Source organism: Branchiostoma lanceolatum, chromosome 8, assembly GCF_035083965.1.
Source record: "Branchiostoma lanceolatum isolate klBraLanc5 chromosome 8, klBraLanc5.hap2, whole genome shotgun sequence".
NCBI lineage: Eukaryota > Metazoa > Chordata > Leptocardii > Amphioxiformes > Branchiostomatidae > Branchiostoma > Branchiostoma lanceolatum.
The window spans coordinates 14,210,997-14,229,567 of record NC_089729.1 but is presented as its reverse complement, the minus strand read 5'-3'; the positions used below and the strand labels follow the sequence as shown (position 1 = coordinate 14,229,567).

General features: G+C 42.0%; 3 protein-coding genes across 3 annotated transcripts in view; all 3 read left to right on the top strand.

Moving 5' to 3' along the window:
- LOC136440265 (uncharacterized) overlaps positions 1 to 7,078 on the top strand; it is a 34,437-nt gene extending 27,359 nt beyond the window's left edge. Inside the window, exons 13-19 of the mRNA XM_066436195.1 lie at positions 1,443 to 1,621; positions 1,986 to 2,323; positions 2,618 to 2,797; positions 4,073 to 4,621; positions 4,987 to 5,146; positions 5,664 to 5,880; positions 6,334 to 7,078. Coding sequence (XP_066292292.1) covers positions 1,443 to 1,621; positions 1,986 to 2,323; positions 2,618 to 2,797; positions 4,073 to 4,621; positions 4,987 to 5,146; positions 5,664 to 5,880; positions 6,334 to 6,529 — 1,819 coding nt within the window. The 3' untranslated portion in view covers positions 6,530 to 7,078. The remainder of the gene's footprint in view (positions 1 to 1,442; positions 1,622 to 1,985; positions 2,324 to 2,617; positions 2,798 to 4,072; positions 4,622 to 4,986; positions 5,147 to 5,663; positions 5,881 to 6,333) is intronic.
- Positions 7,079 to 7,958: 880 nt separating this feature from the next.
- LOC136440669 (pyrethroid hydrolase Ces2e-like) lies at positions 7,959 to 12,274 on the top strand. The gene is made up of 7 exons (XM_066436766.1): positions 7,959 to 8,037; positions 9,115 to 9,470; positions 9,781 to 9,960; positions 10,066 to 10,623; positions 10,999 to 11,158; positions 11,503 to 11,719; positions 11,871 to 12,274. Exons 1-7 carry the CDS (start codon positions 7,959 to 7,961, stop codon positions 12,064 to 12,066), a joined length of 1,746 nt encoding a protein of 581 aa, XP_066292863.1. The 3' UTR covers positions 12,067 to 12,274.
- A 1,207-nt stretch (positions 12,275 to 13,481) lies between these two features.
- On the top strand, positions 13,482 to 18,262 carry LOC136440668 (pyrethroid hydrolase Ces2e-like). The gene is made up of 5 exons (XM_066436765.1): positions 13,482 to 13,860; positions 15,037 to 15,250; positions 15,364 to 15,912; positions 16,615 to 16,774; positions 18,225 to 18,262. The coding sequence occupies exons 1-5, from the start codon at positions 13,499 to 13,501 to the stop codon at positions 18,260 to 18,262; spliced, it is 1,323 nt and encodes a 440-aa protein (XP_066292862.1). The 5' UTR covers positions 13,482 to 13,498.
- The last annotated feature ends 309 nt before the right edge of the window (positions 18,263 to 18,571 follow it).

Genomic DNA, 18,571 nt, shown 5'->3' with positions numbered 1-18,571 from the left:
CGGCTGAGAATCTTTTAGAGTCATTCGCGGCTATAGGGGTGCCATATCTCGTGCCGGTAGTAGATGGAACATTTCTGACGACTGATCCCATGGATCTGATGGAGAAAGGGGAAATCAACACGGCAGATTATCTTCTTGGAGTCAGCAACCACGAGATGGGGTGGATGGCGCTGACGAAATTCATCAAAGGGGACCCTCGTGTCGGCATATCCCAAGATGAATTTGTCAGTTTAGTGAGGAGTGGAACATCAATGGTCTTCCAGGTGAATACGCAACACATTCAAATAATAAAATGCGAAGAGTGGGTAACATTTTTCAAGAAAGAGTAAAGCCTGTAATCTATGTCACATACCCCTTTTAACCATATCTAGACTGGACTTTTTTTGGATTCCTGGGACTGGGGGGGGGGGGGTGAATAATAACTTCCAAATATAGTGTATGATCAAATTTGCAGGGGGTGTTATGCATGAAAATATTAATCACTCCTGTAATGACGTAATTAGGGTAGCTTGTCGATATCAAAGTCTGCCAAGTGAATGGTGACCGCATTGACGTACAAACGAGGTCATAGAATGACGTCATATGTATTTAGCTATCCCTTGCCTTCCGCCATCTTGGATCGTAAATCATTACTCTGATTTGTTTACTTATCACGCTCAGGGCAATCCAAACTTGGACAAAATTGTGGACACAATCGTCGCTGAGTATCGGGATCCCACTACACCCGACGACCCGCTGGCGATCATCAACCAGTATTCACGTTTTAATGGAGATGCCTTGTTTATAGGTCCTACAATGCTAGCAGCTGAAAAGCATGCTGGTAAGTGGTATTTTTGTACAAGTTTTTTTTTCGTGTTAAGATAATTCGTTGTAAGTTGTGTGCACACTTTTTTTAAAGATAAAGTATCTAACTTATTTAGATAACAATGTGATTTCTTTTAAATATCGTAAGAACGTAATCTACTCTCACAAAGGGCTGCTGCAGTTTAGCTTTGATAGTATCTCTATTATAAATATCATTTTATAAAATAATGTTGTTAACGTAGTACGTTCTTGAATCCTGCTTGACAGATGCCGGTGCTCGTATCTTCCTCTACGAGAACCAGTACCGACCTTCCATCCATCCGAACAGACCCGACTGGGTGGGATGTGACCATGCGGACGACCTTTTCATGATTTTCGGATTCACGTTCCTTGAAGGTGTTAATCACCAAACATACACCAAAGACGACAAGGAGTTCACCCTCATTATGATGGCGTACTGGGCAAACTTCGCCCGAACTGGGTAAGACCTGGCCACTTCATACTTAGAGAAGGTATACATATGATTGCAGACAGTGACAGCATTTTAGACTTGACGTATAGATAGCATCCTTTCATATCGCGGTACCTTTTGGAGTCTTGATATATAGATTTTGAATAAATTTGATGATGCATTACAGCGATCCCTCCGACTCCACCGGCGGACCCACTGACAGCCCCTCCCTGCCGACCTGGCCTCAGTACACACCTGACAACCCGGTCTACATGAAGCTGGACGTGGTGCCGACCACTGACGTTGGACTGAAGCCGGACAAAGTCAAACTATGGAATGAAATTATTCCTGATTTGGCTGCCGCAGGTAAGAAAACCACTTGAGATTAGTCATTTAGTTGAAGTCCTTGCCATTCTTTAGGTCAATAGGCCGGTTACCATTACTGTCTCTATAGCACTTGGTTAAGTTAGTTAAAGATTTGAGATCACGTGTTCAAGATAGTTTCTTGAATAGTCATTGCGCTGCAATAATCTTTACTAGAAAAACAAAAAATGGGTGGAATAAGTATTGATTATCCACATTCCCTTTTCTCAGTTATGTCAGTGTAATCTTACTTTGAATCGGCAGGTATTGTTATTTTTGCAGATAAAAAATGTATATTCCTCTCTAAAGTTTTGTTTAAATGCTCCAAGTATCTTGTTCGTTGATACAATTTCTACGTTTTGCTCAGATACGGCGGGGCGTCCAATTGTATCAACGAAGACCGGACAAGTAAAAGGTACCGTCTTGCATACCACTGACCTCCCAACCAAGCCGGTCTACACTTTCCTGGGCATCCCGTACGCAGCGCCACCTGTTGGAGAACTCCGGTACCGCCCGCCCCAGCCTGCCCTCCCGTGGGAGGGGGTCAGGGACGCCGTGGAAGTTGGCCACTTCTGTCCCCAAAATGGCACAATTTTCAACCAGCTTGACTTCCCTCTCAAGTTTGAAACAGATGGCAAAATAAGCGAAGACTGTCTGACACTCAACGTCTTTACTCCGTCTGTATCAGCAGACTCTGCCTTACCGGTAAGACTTCTATCTATAAACTATTATTTAGAAAAAGATACAGAAAACAGAGTTCTGCTGCAGTACCAAGGTCACATACCAGGTGGCCACATATCGACCTTGATTTTGTTCTTCCCAACGCCTACTTACATACAAAAATCATCAGTAAGAAACCAAAGGATGGTATTGCTATATGCTGTATTTTGTCAAAGAAATTTACAAAAAATCTCAATACTAGTCACAGTGGTATAGAAATTCCAACTGGCTAAACAAAGTTAGATACGGATTAATCAAATGTATAAATAATCTCCTTAGGTTCTACTGTGGATCCACGGGGGAGGTTTAATGGTGCTCTATGGTTCACCTCCCGGATTCGAGTCTCTTGCTGCTCACCAAGATGTCGTGGTGGTCTCCATTAACTACCGTCTCGGTGTGCTAGGTTTCCTCAGCACGGGAGACGAGAACATGCCGGGAAACTACGGACTCCTGGACCAGGTCAGTGACTCTTTTACATCAAAGGCATGTGTAGGAAACAATAGTCATCTTGTAGTTATCTTGATTTGTACACTGAGCATGGCTGTGTGGATGACAAAGCTTGTAGGGCAAAGTTCACTATTACAGTCATGCGCAAAGGGGCCATTTTCATTGTAAAAGTAACTGCAGGAGGCCTCTTTGTTGGAAATGTTGGCGTTTTTGAGATGGAATTGACAGGTGAGGGTTGTAGCTATTTTATTTAGTTAGAAAAACAGGGTTTTAGCCATGTTCGGAGTGTCCGGTACACTTTGAAATAGGTGCAGTTTGGATGTATTTATTTCTTGTGTAGGGAGGTCAAAGGTCACCTAGGCTTATTATGATCCGATCTCGACACTTTGCGCCGGTAGGAATTGACGGAAAATCACTAGATGGACACTTTAGAGGTCAGACCACGCTGCCAATGTGAGATTTCCATGATTCAAACTTCAGGTAGGTGACGTTTGACAGCCCTTTTCTTGCCTGTTGGCTATGTAAAGTGTAGGGGCCTGTCAATTATGGGATTCAGCCTGTAGAAAGTAAGTCTGTGCAAGCGGCGCCAGTCTACCCTAGCCTTAGCCTCTACCAGTCTCCGCGGGTCGCTGGGAAAATAGTAGAAATTGGCCAAATAGAGTCAATTGTATGAAGGGAGTCGGCTACGGAAAGAGGGTCCAATGGGCAACCCTACAACTACGCCTGCGAATGAAACCCTCCATGGCCAAAGTCCCCCGGCAAATGTTTTCCCTATATCCGGTGTAGTTAGTCTGGTAGAGACTACCCTAGCCTTATTCCTTATTCGCGTCCCTTCCTGACAGATAGCTTATAATGAAGAATCATGACTTGATCTGTCAAAAGATTTAGCTATAGACATAAAATGAAACTCCGTTGTTAGCAGTAACATCGAGCTTCAGTGCACTCTGAACCTATGTCATTATTGCTCTCATGAAGATGACAGACAGTCATCGAAACTTCGGCTCTTCTAAATACTTGGCTGTGAATAAAAGAACCTTGGTATTCAGTCATCCATCAACCTGATGAAAGTATTCGCGGATGTATACATATGTTGTGAAACGTATGAAATCAGGAACGCAGTATGTTGGTGAGGAAAGACTAGGATTAGGAATACAGAGGACGTGCATGAGTTACTTGAGATCTTTAACGTCAACCACGACAATCAAAGAGCCTCTCTCTGCTATTCTTACCCAACTACTCAATTTGTTACAGTAAGTCTTACTAAGCTCTAACACTCTTACACCTCAGATCCGTGCCATGGAATGGGTGAAGGAGAATATCCGAAACTTCGGTGGAGATCCTGACAGAGTCACCATCTTCGGAGAGTCGTCAGGTGGCGACAGTGTGTCCTGTCACCTCCTCTCACCCCTCAGTAAAGGTCTGTTCCAGCGAGCCATCTCACAGAGCGGCGTCTGCCAGACCTTCCCGGTGCCACCGGCAACCATTGCTCTGATGGTCGGCGAAGCAGCAGGCTGCAACCTGGAGGACATGACTGCCTTAGCGTCCTGTCTCAAAGAAAAGTCTGTTGAAGAGTTGTTGGAAACACACGATTCCTTACGCCAAACGGTTGGTGAGCTAGTCTTCATGCCCATTGTGGATGGGAGCTTCCTACCGGCTGAGCCCTTAGAACTGCTACAGAAAGGAGAAGTCAACACGGCAGATTATCTCATTGGGTTCAACAACCACGAGTTTGGATGGTTGATGCTATCGGAGCTGACAGCAGGGGACGTTCGTGTTGGGATGTCCCACGAAGACTTTGCTCTGGGGGTGATGCAAGGTTTAGAGTACAAGTACACGGTAAGTAGCCATAGCTTAGTAGTACCTTGTATGTTGGGTTTATCGGATATGAGATACATGAACTGATATAATTACAACAAAATGTGAATTATATTGACCATGACAATTACGCCACGAACAAGGAATATTAAAAAAGCATGTGAATTTTTTCAACCCGTGGACTACCCCTGTTGTAGCGCTTACAAAACTTTGTGGCCCAAGGGCTATAGGAACAGAAGATTGGCGTCGCCATATACACTATTTTGTGAGAAGTAATTATCTTTTACTACGTTAAAGCTCCAATACAGCACGTGCCTTTCCTGACAATGGGTCCATTTTTGTATGAATAGCATTGTAGTTAATGTTACTCTTCTTGTTTCTGTTAGGGTAATCCAAACGCAGAGAAAATGACGGAAGCCATCGTCAAAGAGTATCGCCACCCGACTACGCCCGACGACCCACTGGCTATCCAGTACCAGTACAGCCAGATGTTTGGGGATTACCTAGTTTCTGCACCGACCGTTTCGTTTGTTGATGCGCGCGTTGGTAAGGTTCTTTTTGATAAGCGCTTACACAGCTCCAACTGCGCATGAACAGGTCAAAGTTGAAGGTCCCTGAAACATGGCGGAAAACACGTCTGGGCACTGATATGATATAAGGCAAACGATGAAGGTAATATACATCCGGGCATTTACAAAGCATGATCGAGACAAGAAGTGTTTAGTAGTAAGGGGCCTTGACCTTTGACCTGCGCATGCGTATTTAAATCCGTGAAAGCGCTTATAATTACTGTCTAGTGTAGCCCCAACATAAAAGTTTGCACGATGTACCTGCTATCAAGATAACGTAAATCATTATGGTTTCTTTTATTCTTTTCAATCATGCGTGCAAATGCCTTCTTTATTTCTTTTAAATTTATTTCTGTTTCTCCCTATTTGCAAATTAATACAATAGCAATGTTGCAAGTATATATATACCGGGCACTTTAAATCGTCAAAACGTTCATAGCAAAAAAAACAACGTTAAGCAATGTGCATTAATCTACATGTAATTTGTTTGGCAGCCGCTGGAGGTCGCCTCTACCTGTACGAGAACCAGTACCGACCTTCCATCTACCCGAACAGACCCGACTGGGTGGGGTGTGACCACTGCGACGACCTCTTCATGGTGTGGGGACTCCCGTTTATCAAATTTCCGGACCCTCCCATAAATTACAATGAAGAGGATGAAAAAGTCAGCTTGAGTATGATGGCCTACTGGGCAAACTTTGCACGAACGGGGTAAGCATGGGTCACTATATAAACAAGGTCACAAATTCGACCTTTTCCTTCATCGTCCTAACACCTACACACAGATGTAATATCAATACAATCCATCAAAAGCCTCCGTTGCAGGCTCTCCCACCAGCGATTTTCAGTTTTTAGGTTATGTTGACCACAGATATGCGGAAACACAAGCACACACACACATACACACACACACACACACACACACACACACACACACACACACACACACACACACACACACACACACACACACACACACACACACACGTGCACACGAAAACTATACCTCCGTTTTTCATGGAGGTAACAAGCCCAAAGCTAGACATAAATGGCAGACAACGGTATTTTAGACTAGAAGTAGGGGTATCGGATGACACATTTTCATATCGATCTGTCTTTTAGATTCTTGGTTTTTGTTTTTTTAGATTTGATTATTTGTTACAGTAATCCCTCCGACTCGACCGGTGGACCCACTGACAGCCCCTCCCTGCCGACCTGGCCTCAGTACACACCTGACAACCCGGTCTACATGAAGCTGGACGTGATGCCGATTACTGGCGCAAAGTACAAACCAGAGAAAATGAAGTTCTGGAACGAAGTCATTCCACAACTAGCTGTCATAACAAAAGATGAGCTTTGATGTCATTGAGCAAAAGTATCAGACCACAATCTGAGCCTGCAATCCAACCATGTTCAACAGAAATTAGTTTCTAGTAGAATATAGTGTTGACTTGACGTTTCTAGTAACTATTGACAGCGCTACCACTAAATAGAAGTAGGCCATAGTCGATAATGAATTAATGAAGACCTTTATTCATTGTACACATATACCCACTTCGTCAAGTAAAGGTCACAACAAAAGAATTGTATAGAGAATCTGTGTACTATTCCTTTGTTCTAACCTGGTGGATATATGCGTACGATAAAGGTCTTCATTCATTCATTCACTCTTTCATTCGATCATTAATTACAGATACATCTACAAATCACCACAATAATTAAAAACTTCATGGATTCGAATTCTCCTCGCTTCATTGTAATAGAAGAAATTTAAGAGTTGATATGTTTTAAAGTCAAAGGTTTGTATAAACTCATAATGAAAATTGTACTAAAAAAACTGCACTTGTTGTACATGTCAACTAAATTTAGTTTAGGCCAAACGTCTCTATTAAAGGTTTTGCAACCAATGGATCTCCCTCTCTCTATGTGTGTGTGTGTGTGTGTGTGTGTGTGTGTGTGTGTGTGTGTGTGTGTGTGTGTGTGTGTGTGTGTGTGTGTGTGTGTGTGTGTGTGTGTGTGTGTGTGTGTGTGTGTGTGTGTGTGTTGATTATGATGATATTTAATTTTTAGGTAGGTGTTGGGAGGGTCTATGTCTTATTTGTATTGTATTTTGTATTCATTGACAATGAAGACGAGTCATTACACTGGGTCAGCCAAGGCAGCTCTCGCTGGTAACGGCTGACCCACAAAATACAGACGAACATACGACTTTTATACATAACCTGCAGTAAAATCACTACACTATACATAGTATAGAATACAATACAATACAATACAATACATAATAATACAGTACAAAATCATTGGGATCAATAACCACCATACACATCATCATAATAAAATCGTAGGGGGAATGATCTAGTATAATGGAATAGACATTACATTTGTGCCCCTGTTATATTACCTTGGTACTGCAGCAGAAATTCCGTTTTTGTATCATTTGGCCCGGACGTTCTCATTCCTAATCTGCGTAATTAATGCAAAAGCTAAATAATACTTCTAGGTGGTAAATGATTGGGCTGTCAATAATGTGACCTGTGTACGTATTACTAATTAAAAGGTGTCATGACCAAGCATACATCATGGAAATGTGGAAATGATGAAATCATTTTCAATGAGTAAACTTTGGCTGTTCTGCAACCGCGCCGACCTCCAAATAAGGACAAGCTTGATAAATGATCAGACAAGTAAGCGTCACTGATCAGATAGTTCTCACGGTGCTCTGCTACCGACCGCCGCTTAAGCCATTTTGAGCTAACTGCGGAAGGTGTGTCGTACTTTCCTACGTTATGACGACTTTGACTAAGGAAACCAGCCGAGCCAACATGTTCTACCTTGTAGCCATCTTGCTTTTTGTGTCCTCCTACGGTAAGTGTTCGGAGAACGCTTCGTTACTTGTTCCTTCGTGTGTTTCAGCCACCACAAAATCACAGGTTACCTGACACAGTTTTCTTGAGATACTGTTGAGTGCACGTATTACTTATAATGTGTCATGTGTAGCCTAGTTCAAAATGATCTATATCAAGCACTGAGACTTTGTAATCTATTCTAACAAAGTATTACACAAACTTCACAATGAATTTCGTGTTCTTTCTGCTCATGCTACATCCATCGTGATTTATGTCAATAGACCCAATTGTGCAGGCGTATGTTATCTTTAGGCAAACAATGTCTACAGATAAGTAATCGTATGACATATGGCCTACATTTGTCGGCCTTCTCTGGTTTAGCACGAAGTCCAAGCTTCAATTCTAAACCACCTTGGTTCAAGCAAGTAGGGATAGCCTTTGAATATATTGGACTTATGCATCGTAGAGAGCATTTGGTTGATAAGAATGTCTTCGTCATTACTCGGTGTTTTAATGCGTCAAAAGAGGTTCTGTATGTTTATTTCTGTGAGGCGAAGAGAGCTATTCAAATACCGTTAATCGTAGATGGCTCTTTCTAATTCAACGTTAAGCGTTGTCGTTATATAAGTCGTGAAGCACATTTGATCGCTTTAATTCTACATAGCACGGTATGATATGATGAATTTGCCGTAAATTAAAAAGCGTTATTGACAACTTGTTAGTAGACTAGTTTTGCCGGACACCCAACATGCCCAATGAATACAATAAAACTCTCCAAATTACAATAAACTTCTTCCCAAACCTTTTGAAAAAGCAAGTCAATTCTCAATTAATCGTAGAAAGTTCTCCTCAGCTTACATTCAGCTTAGCTAGGACTCCCCATACAGACCCTCTAAAATGTGTCCCAGGCTTAAACTTACAATCCCATCATAGAAAATGACGTCGCCCTAGAGCGAGACCAAAGGCCACAGGTCTCATAAAAGGTTTATCGGGATGAGGTAAATTCTCCCCTCTTTTTAGGACTGAACTATATATGTGTACATGTGAGCTATTAAACCTTCGTTTGACAAATATCATACACTCTCAACTTTGTTAGGTGCTGCAAATGGCCAACGTGACGGTTCAGTTGTGGTCACTGTGAGTGGACAAGTCCGTGGAACAACCACCCACACAACCGACCTTCCTGACAAACCGATCTACACTTTCCTGGGCATCCCGTACGCAGCGCCACCTGTTGGAGAACTCCGGTACCGCCCGCCCCAGCCTGCCCTCCCGTGGGAGGGGGTCAGGGAGGCTGTGGAATATGGTTCTTACTGTCCCCAAAATCTTGTGTTCTTAAATGGCATTGATCTTGACTTTCCTATGGAGTTTGGAGAGAACATGACCATGAGCGAGGACTGTCTGACAGTCAACGTCTTCACTCCTACTGTAGCAGAGGATGCCGCTTTACCGGTAATATTTGAGATTACATCATTGATAAAAGACAGATACTTCAAAAACGCTATATTAAGCTACAACTCTTCATCGCCTTATGTCAGAGCTTTATTCAGTAGCTCATTTGCTTGAATTGTAACATCGAAGGTTGTTTGGAAATGTAAAGTTTATTTGTTATTACTGTTATTTCTATACAAAGAATTTGAATATTGTTGATTCTAGAAAATATTTGTCTACATTATTTTTCAAGAGACACCTCAACTGTTTGTATGTGTTCATCAAAACAACCAATACAGTAGAATTATATTTTGACGAATATTATTTCCAGGTTTTGCTGTGGATCCACGGAGGAACCCTAATATCGGGCATGGGGTCACCTCCTGGATGGGAGGCTCTTGCTGCTCACCAAGACGTCGTGGTGGTCTCCATCAACTATCGTCTCGGTGTGCTGGGTTTCCTTAGCACGGGAGACGAGAACATGCCAGGAAACTACGGACTCCTGGACCAGGTCAGTGATAACAACGTCACTGATGATGCCTGGTACAATTTTTTGCATGAATTTGCCTATCTTACTGTTAATCAATGTTGATAAGAGAGAGTTATTTCCGTACAGGTGCGTGCCATGGAATGGGTAAAGGAGAACATCCGAAACTTCGGTGGAGATCCGGAAAGAGTGACCCTATTTGGACAATCAGCAGGTGGTGTCAGTATCTCCTACCATCTTCTGTCACCCCTCAGTAAAGGTCTGTTCCAGAGAGCCATCTCACAGAGCGGTACCTGGAAAACATTTCCAGTCAACCCTCAGCCGCTTCCGTTGACGAAGATTATTGCAGAAGCAGCCGGATGCGTCGCAGTGGACACGACAACCATAGCGACCTGTCTGAAAGAGAAGTCAGCTGAGGAGCTTTTGGAGTCGTTCGATTCGTTAGTCTTTGGCTTAGGACAAATGCTATACCTTGTACCGGTAGTGGATGGCACATTTCTGTCAACTGACCCCGCGGATCTGATGAAGAAAGGAGAAATCAACACAGTAGATTATCTTCTTGGGATCAACAACCAGGAGGTCGGGTGGCTGGGGCTGTCAAATTTCATCAAAGGGGACCTCCGTGTGGGCATATCCCAAGAAGAATTTGTCAAACTAGTGAGGACTGGAACGTTAATGGCTTACCAGGTGAATTTTGCACCGCTTTTGAATGCTTAAGTTAGAGTGGTTTTGCAAGCTGATTTAAAGAATGTGAGTTTATGTCGCAAGCTCATCTTAAAATGTTGACGCTGCAATATCTGGTGAATACTCAAAGGATTCCTTGAAATATACATGTAGTGCTTTGAGGTGTAGAAGATTTTGATGACTAACAGGGACAAGGGTGGGGGCGTTATAAACTCTTTGCCACACATGTCTGCAATGTCACGTGCTCTCTGCTGGTCATTTGAAGCTGACGAAGGCTGACTGGCATGCTAAAATTAGATAATATTTCTATGTTGTGTTTGGACGCGGTTAAAAGTTGATTTATACTCTTTTCACTTTTGTATCTTGAATCACTCGAAGGGCAATCCAAATCTGGACGAAATTGTGGAAACTGTCGTCTCAGAGTATAAGCCTCCGACTACTCCTGACGACCCGCTGGCGATTCTGCACCAGTTTTCACAAATGAATGGAGATTCCATGATGATAGGACCCACAATGCTTGTTGCAGAAAAACATGCCCGTAAGTAGCATTTGAAACTTAACTTTTGTATTAGAATAATAAAACTATATTTGTGTGTATACAATTCTTTTATCTTTTAGATATAACAAAATGTTGACGTAATTAAGGTGACACTGCTTATTTGCCTTCTCATGCCACTAGTGCCAGTCTTCAGTACATGCAACGCAACTTATTATAATGCACAATGGTTGTACATATGAATATTGTGTAACCTATGTTACGAAGACTTTTGTCATATTCTGCAGTCACTTACAATATGGTTGATACCGTTGATACAGTTAAGCATCATTATTTCTCATTATGCAAAGTTATTGATATCGTTTATGATAAATTTTGCTTGACAGATGCCGGTACTCGTGTCTTCCTCTACGAGAACCAGTACCGACCTTCCATCCACCCGAACAGACCCGACTGGGTGGGATGTGACCATGGAGACGACCTTTTCATGATTTGGGGACTTCCGTTCCTAAAGGGACCTGTCAAAGTCTTAAACTACACTAAAGAAGACAAGGAGTTCAGCCTCAATATGATGGCCTACTGGGCAAACTTCGCACGAACTGGGTAAGAACTTGCCAGTTCATACAAAGACCAGCTAGACATAAATGACAGATAGTGACATTTTTGACTGAAGTTAAGGATGCTTGGGTGACATATGCTATGATTTTGGTTCTTCGTATAATGAATTTTCACTAACTTTGACCATCTGCTGTAGTGACCCGTCCGACTCCACCGGCGGACCCACTGACAGCCCCTCCCTGCCGACCTGGCCTCAGTACACACCTGACAACCCGGTCTACATGAAGCTGGACGTGGTGCCGACCACTGACGTCGGCCTGAAGCCGGACAAAGTCAAACTATGGAATGAAGTCATCCCCCAAATGGGTACTGTGAAGAAAGATGAGCTTTAATGTCATTTAACAAATATATCACACCAGCTTGACATTAGTTAGGTTCCTAAGAATATTGTTGGCTTGTAGTTTTGGGTTAACGTCGGGTGCGCTTGAATTGAATAAAAGCTGGAAATGATGAATACTGAAAATTGTACCCCTTTTGGCATGTTGTCACTTTACATGGTATATTTGGTGTAACTAAATATTTGGTATATGGAAAAAAGTCTCCCTGCAAATGAATTATTCATTATCTGTGTCAGTGCGGCCAACTGCAGTCTATTGTTTGCTTGCTTGCGTCCTACATACCCCCCCCCCCCGCCGACCTGGCTGAAATTGAATGAAAAATACTGGAAAATTCAAATTGTCCTAATTATTCGATGTACAACTAGTTTAGGCCAGGAGTCTCCATTTAATGCTCGTGCAGCATCAGAACAATGAGTCTAAATAGGTAAACATGGCGGCGTTCTAAAGAAGTAAACATTTTAACTAGGTCAAAAAACACGACATCGACACTAAGTCATTAGTTCCAACGGCGCCCTATAGAGCGTCGGCTGACCGGAACCGGTACTTTTCTGGGTGCCTTTTCGCTGTGGTAGGCGTGTCGCAGGTTCAGCATGGAAACCTTCGAAATTCATATATTTTGCCTTGTACATGTTGCCATCTGGCTCTGCGTTTCCTCTTACGGTAAGTGTGTAGAGAAATCGGCCTTACTTGCTCGTCCACCGCAAAATTATGGTTGTTATACCGTAAGTTAGTTATTGCACTGACGTGTTACACTGCGTCAGTTCAAAATGTGACCCTCGGTAATTTTTCTTGTCAGAATGTATTACCCAAACTTCTCAGTAGAATTAAGGACATAAGTAGGATTTTGTGTGCTTAATGATGATTTATTTGTCTGAGTAGACACCTCTGTGCAGGTGCCTTTATGTAAACATTTAACCAATAAGAAAGCTTAATGATTGGCACAAATATAGCCTACATTACAGATCCGTCTTTAAAATCACGTTAAGTAATCAGTTAATAAAAGCTACGTAAGTTCGGTCCTTAATATATCTGACCGAATCAAAATGTGTATTGGATAACATTACTCTGCGTTTTACAATGCGTTAGAATAGTAGCAAACATGAAATTATAACACCTCAAAAATGGCGTCGCCCGAGATAACAGCCAGAGGTCACGGACCAAACCATTATCTTGCTGGGGTACAGTCTCCTCATTCCTATTTTCCCACAAGGTTAATTTGTCTGTCATGATTTTTTTGTAAATCAATACAGACTACCTGTTCATATTGATCACTGGACTACTGTCTGTGTACTGATCAGGCTCCAAGTCATGTTTTCAAATGTTTTGAGGAGGCGATTCTGCATGACCCGTGCATTGTTTAGAAATACAATGTATCGTACGCAATATTCATTTAGGTGCCGAAACAGGTCAAGATGATGGTCCAGTCATGTCTACGGTGACTGGACAAGTCCGTGGAACAACCACCCACACAACCGACCTTCCCGACAAGCCCATCTACACTTTCCTTGGCATCCCGTACGCAGCGCCACCTGTTGGAGAACTCCGGTACCGCCCGCCCCAGCCTGCCCTCCCGTGGGAGGGGGTCAGGGAGGCCGTGGAATATGGCTCTTACTGTCCCCAAAATCGCAATGTCCTGAGAGACAGTGATAATGACTTTCCGACTGAGTTTGTAGAAAACATGACCATGAGCGAGGACTGTCTGACAATCAACGTCTTCACTCCTACTCCAGGAAAAGACGCCGCTTTACCGGTAGTTACCTTTGCCAAGAAGGTTAAGTTTTCGGTAGCGTTTGTATGTGTATGTATGTGTGTGTGTGTGTGTATGTATGTATTTATGTATGTGTGTGTACTAGCAGCATAACTAGAGAAGGCCTGGATTGATTGGATTGATATTTGGTATGTGAGTAGGTCTTGATGACACCTGGAAATGATTAGATTTTGCCTCCCCTAGTGACTTGTTGCGGTACTGCAGCGGAACTTCCTGTTTTGATATCTCGTGTTCTGCACGTGCTATGATCATGGTTTTTAAGTGGTAGATAGCTCTTTGGACAGAGAGTGGCGTGGGCTTGGGCCCCCAAGTGGATTTTTGGAACTAAAGGAGCAGGTTTTTAGATACTTATTATGCAAATCAGGTGGTAATTTGCATAATAAATCAGGAAATTTTTCAAGTCCACTGTATTTCATAACAGGACTCTCAAACATGTGACATATGTACCTGAGAAAGAGGGAAATCTTGATAGATATCAATTATGCAAATCAGGACTTCATTCACAGAAATAATGAGAATTACTATTACCCAAGAGGCGGTGAATGAATCATCATAATGTTTGGTATGTAGATACCTTAAGTGATTCTTGGTATAATTAAAAGGTAATTTGGCTAGTTATAATCTAATTTGCATATTCAATGAGGAAATTTCATTCACCTGCTATTTTCGATAATAAGACTATTCTAACAAGGACATTTGTAACGGAGGAAGAGAGAAATGTTGATAGATAGAAAAGCAATATGCAAATAGACATAATTTGCATAATCAATGAGAAACTACTTTAATTCCAAACTCGTAATTGATTGCAATTTCATACTTTTGACATTTGGAAGTTTTGAAAAGGTGAACATTGTTGAATTCAACTTATGCAAATTAGAACTGTATTTGCATAATCTATGAGAAACACTCATAATACATCAGTCATAATGATTAAAATCATTTGGCGTCTTGAAACTTTTTATAGTATCTCATCAATTAAAAGTATAACATTTAAGATACGTGCTACAACTTTCCTTCACTCAAAGTTGCCTTATTCATACTCATAAGCATAATCAGCAGTTCCTGTGTTTAAAAGCAAATCTATACTGAATAAAGGTTAGGAAGTGCAAAGCTCATTTGACACCGCTGCAAGTAAAACGAATATGAATATTACTGAATCAGAGAGAGAATGTTCTTGAAAACAATGCATTCTGTAGGTTTGACGTTAACTCTCACGAATATTTTCCACAGGTCTTGGTTTGGATCCATGAGGGGGCTCTGATAATTGGTATGGGGTCACCACCAGGATGGGAGGCTCTTGCTGCTCACCAAGACGTCGTGGTGGTCTCCTTCAACTACCGTCTCGGTGTGCTGGGTTTCCTCAGCACGGGGGACGAGAACATGTCGGGAAACTACGGACTCCTGGACCAGGTCAATAGAAGCCAACTACTTTCGATGCCATTATTGATATCCAAAAATTATTTCTTAATTTGTCTATCTTACTGTAAATTCATGTTGACAAGTGAGATATTCTTTTTGTACAGGTCCGTGCCATGAAATGGGTGAAGGAGAACATCAAAAATTTTGGTGGAGATCCAGAAAGAGTCACCATATTTGGAGAGTCGGCAGGGGGTATTAGTGTCTCCTACCATCTTCTGTCACCCCTCAGTAAAGGTCTGTTCCAGAGAGCCATCTCACAGAGTGGTACCTGGAAAACGTTTCCAGTCGACCCTCAGCCACTCGCAATCACCAAAATTTTTGCAGAAAAGGTCGGTTGTGAGACGGAAGACACGGCAACCATAACGACCTGTCTGAAAGAAAAGTCGGCTGAGGAGCTTTTGGAGTCATTCGAGGCCTTAGGGCAATTACTATATCTAATGCCGGTGGTAGATGGGACATTTCTGACGGCTGATCCCGCGGATCTGATGGAGAAAGGAGAAATCAACACGGCAGATTATCTTCTCGGACTCAACAACCACGAGATGGGCTGGGCATCGCTGCCATATTTCATCGAAGGGGATCTTCGTGTTGGCATATCTAAAGAGGAACTCGTCAAAGTAGTGAGGACACAAGCATCATCAATGGTTGACCAGGTAAATATGCTAATTGAGAATCGTGGTTTTGCAATGATAATTCAAAGAGATGTAAGATTTGTCATTTATGTGCCTTGAAAAGTTAACATGCTAGGTACTTCTTTAAATTATTGCCCAAACGAGGTTGGTGACTTACAGAGATCGCGGGTGTTATAAACTGCAAGTTCACGTGCTGTAAGTGACTCGGTCATTCGAACATGGGGAAGGTGGATAGATATCTAGAAATTAGGTGACAGCTCTTTGATTCGCCTGTGTTACTATCACTATGAAAATAAGTCGAGTAGGAGCTCAGGGAATATTTTATCACCAAGGCAACCGGTCATCACAGCCTCCATCACCTTGGTAACAAACAGTTGTGAATGGGTACCTGACTTCGGTTGAGGAAGGTCGTATTTTGGTCACTTTCTGGCGCCAAATGACAGCCGTCCGGACCCTTGCGACGGTTCCACAAAGTGCAAGTGTGGAACAAATACATATCTGTTGTGTATTAAGTGATTGTAAAACCCTGCAGCAATTCAGCACTGGCTGCCATTGCACGGGTAATTTCTGATCAATAAACAATTCGTAGAAATTTATTTATCAAAAGCTTCAAGGTGCATGGCTCGTGGAAGAATGTAGCTTTAAACTAGCTGATTACCAAAACTCGACCGGGAAATGATTATTGTAATTATAATATGTGTTTACATTTGGTATCACGCTCAGGACAATCTAAACTTGGACAAAATTGTGGACACCATCGTCGCTGAGTATCGGGACCCGAATACGCCCGACGATCCGCTGTCGATTCTGTACCAGCTTTCACACATGTTTGGAGATTCCATGTTTACAGCTCCTACAATGCTCGTTGCAGAAAACCATGCCGGTAAGTATCAATTTTATAACTGCCTTTTGCATCTCTTTTTTCTGTGCACATATATAAAAACTAGAGTTCCACGAACACATTATCTTCGCCAAATAATCAAGGCTTATTATGGAGAGTGATAAATGTTAACATGCTTATCACCCCCTGCAAATTTGATCATACACCATACCGTTTGGAAGTTATGATGGGGGAGGGGAGAATGAGTCCAGTCTAGATAGGGTTAAAAATCATTTGGTGGTACAGGACTAGTATATGTGTCTAGTGTGCTGATATATGTTATAATTGGTCATGAAAAAATATTGAAAGTGTTGATGAAATGGTACAGTCAATATATATGAATAGAATAAATCTTTATTCCAAATCATTCTCATTTTGAAAGACATAGTACATGTGACTTTTCCATACCTAGCAGTGGTGCAGTTTTGGTTCAGTATGCTCTCCAAGCAGAGGAGTGGGTCCGGCTGGTTTTTGACGTGTTTTTAGGTGTTTTTGTCGGGCTTTCTATTTTGTTCTCTTTTCGTTATGTCGCCAACCATGTGATGCACAAAAATGCTTAAACTGAACACGTTAAAAACAAACCTGAGTATAGTGAGTGTCCCATCTATTTATTTATATGCCCCATCTGTTAATTTATACTTTTAGACAAGGCCCTCTGTTTCTATGGCCTGTTTTCGGGAACACTGTCACATGTCCCATTATGCAGTGGATTTACAAACTTTCCTTACTATTTATGTTAATTATCTCCTGATTTGCAAAATTAGTCATTGATTATGTAAAGCGCCATCTGAGCTCTCTACATACCAAACATCACGACGATCTGCCGTCTACCCCTTCTCAGGTTATTCATGTCCGAATATCAAAACAAAAACACCCACTGCAGTTTCAAACAAGACGCTAGGCGGCCAAGACTTACACAACTTACTTCCTGTGGCATGAACTATCGACCACAGAAAAATCATGACCATAGCACTTTCTGAAAATATGGCCCAAAGTTTTGAAGCTCCGCTGCAGTACCTTAGCTATCCGCTAGAAGGCCCATAATCGAACTTGACCTTCCCTTCTGTAAACCCTACCCATCCACTAAATATCATACAGAACCATCAACAGCTTCTCAAGTTATGCTGGCGACATACAAATACACATCCACACAAAGTCCGCTGCAGTACCGACGGAAAATGCCAGGTTAACCATTTTCGAACTTGACGTCCGTTTCTACAACATCTACACACCTACAAAAATCATGAAGATCGATCAACGTTTCCGTCACTTTTTTGTCTTCATACAAACACACAAAAATTAAAAGTCCGCTACAGTACTGTTGAAAAACGCAAGGTGATCCATTTTCGAACTTGACCTTCCTTTGCACAACCACTACACACCTACCAAAATTAAGATTCATCGAAGCTTTCTTGAGTTATGCTCTTAACATACATACAGACCCACCCAACAGATGTCTCAACCGAAAACATAATCTTCTCCAAGTACTAGCACTCGGCGAAGATAAATATCGAGTCCGTGTCTTTGAATTGGACTGCACTACACTACAAAAATGAAATGAGCGACAATAGGTCACATTTTTTCACCACGGACCTCAGTATAAAACATGCTTGCAAAACGCCGAACAGGCGGAGAAAAAGTTACTGGCCATGCATCTGTCTTTGGTAAAGCTGATGTGAAGCTGGTATCCTTTCCATGGTTTACTAATTGGATCTGTCTAATAGTATGTTTTTTATGTTTTGCTGAAAACGGTGTTTTGAGCACATCCGACGACATTTGGTATCGCTACGTTAAATAATG

Bases quoted from the DNA above. Each gene is read 5' to 3' on its own strand.
- LOC136440669 (XM_066436766.1), top strand. From the start codon at position 7,959: ATGACGACTTTGACTAAGGAAACCAGCCGAGCCAACATGTTCTACCTT. The intron at 8,038-9,114 runs GTAAGTGTTCGG...CAACTTTGTTAG, and splicing joins GCTTTTTGTGTCCTCCTACG to GTGCTGCAAATGGCCAACGT. The intron at 9,471-9,780 runs GTAATATTTGAG...TATTATTTCCAG, and splicing joins CAGAGGATGCCGCTTTACCG to GTTTTGCTGTGGATCCACGG.
- LOC136440668 (XM_066436765.1), top strand. From the start codon at position 13,499: ATGTCTACGGTGACTGGACAAGTCCGTGGAACAACCACCCACACAACC. The intron at 13,861-15,036 runs GTTTGTATGTGT...TGCATTCTGTAG, and splicing joins AAGGTTAAGTTTTCGGTAGC to GTTTGACGTTAACTCTCACG. The intron at 15,251-15,363 runs GTCAATAGAAGC...CTTTTTGTACAG, and splicing joins ACTACGGACTCCTGGACCAG to GTCCGTGCCATGAAATGGGT.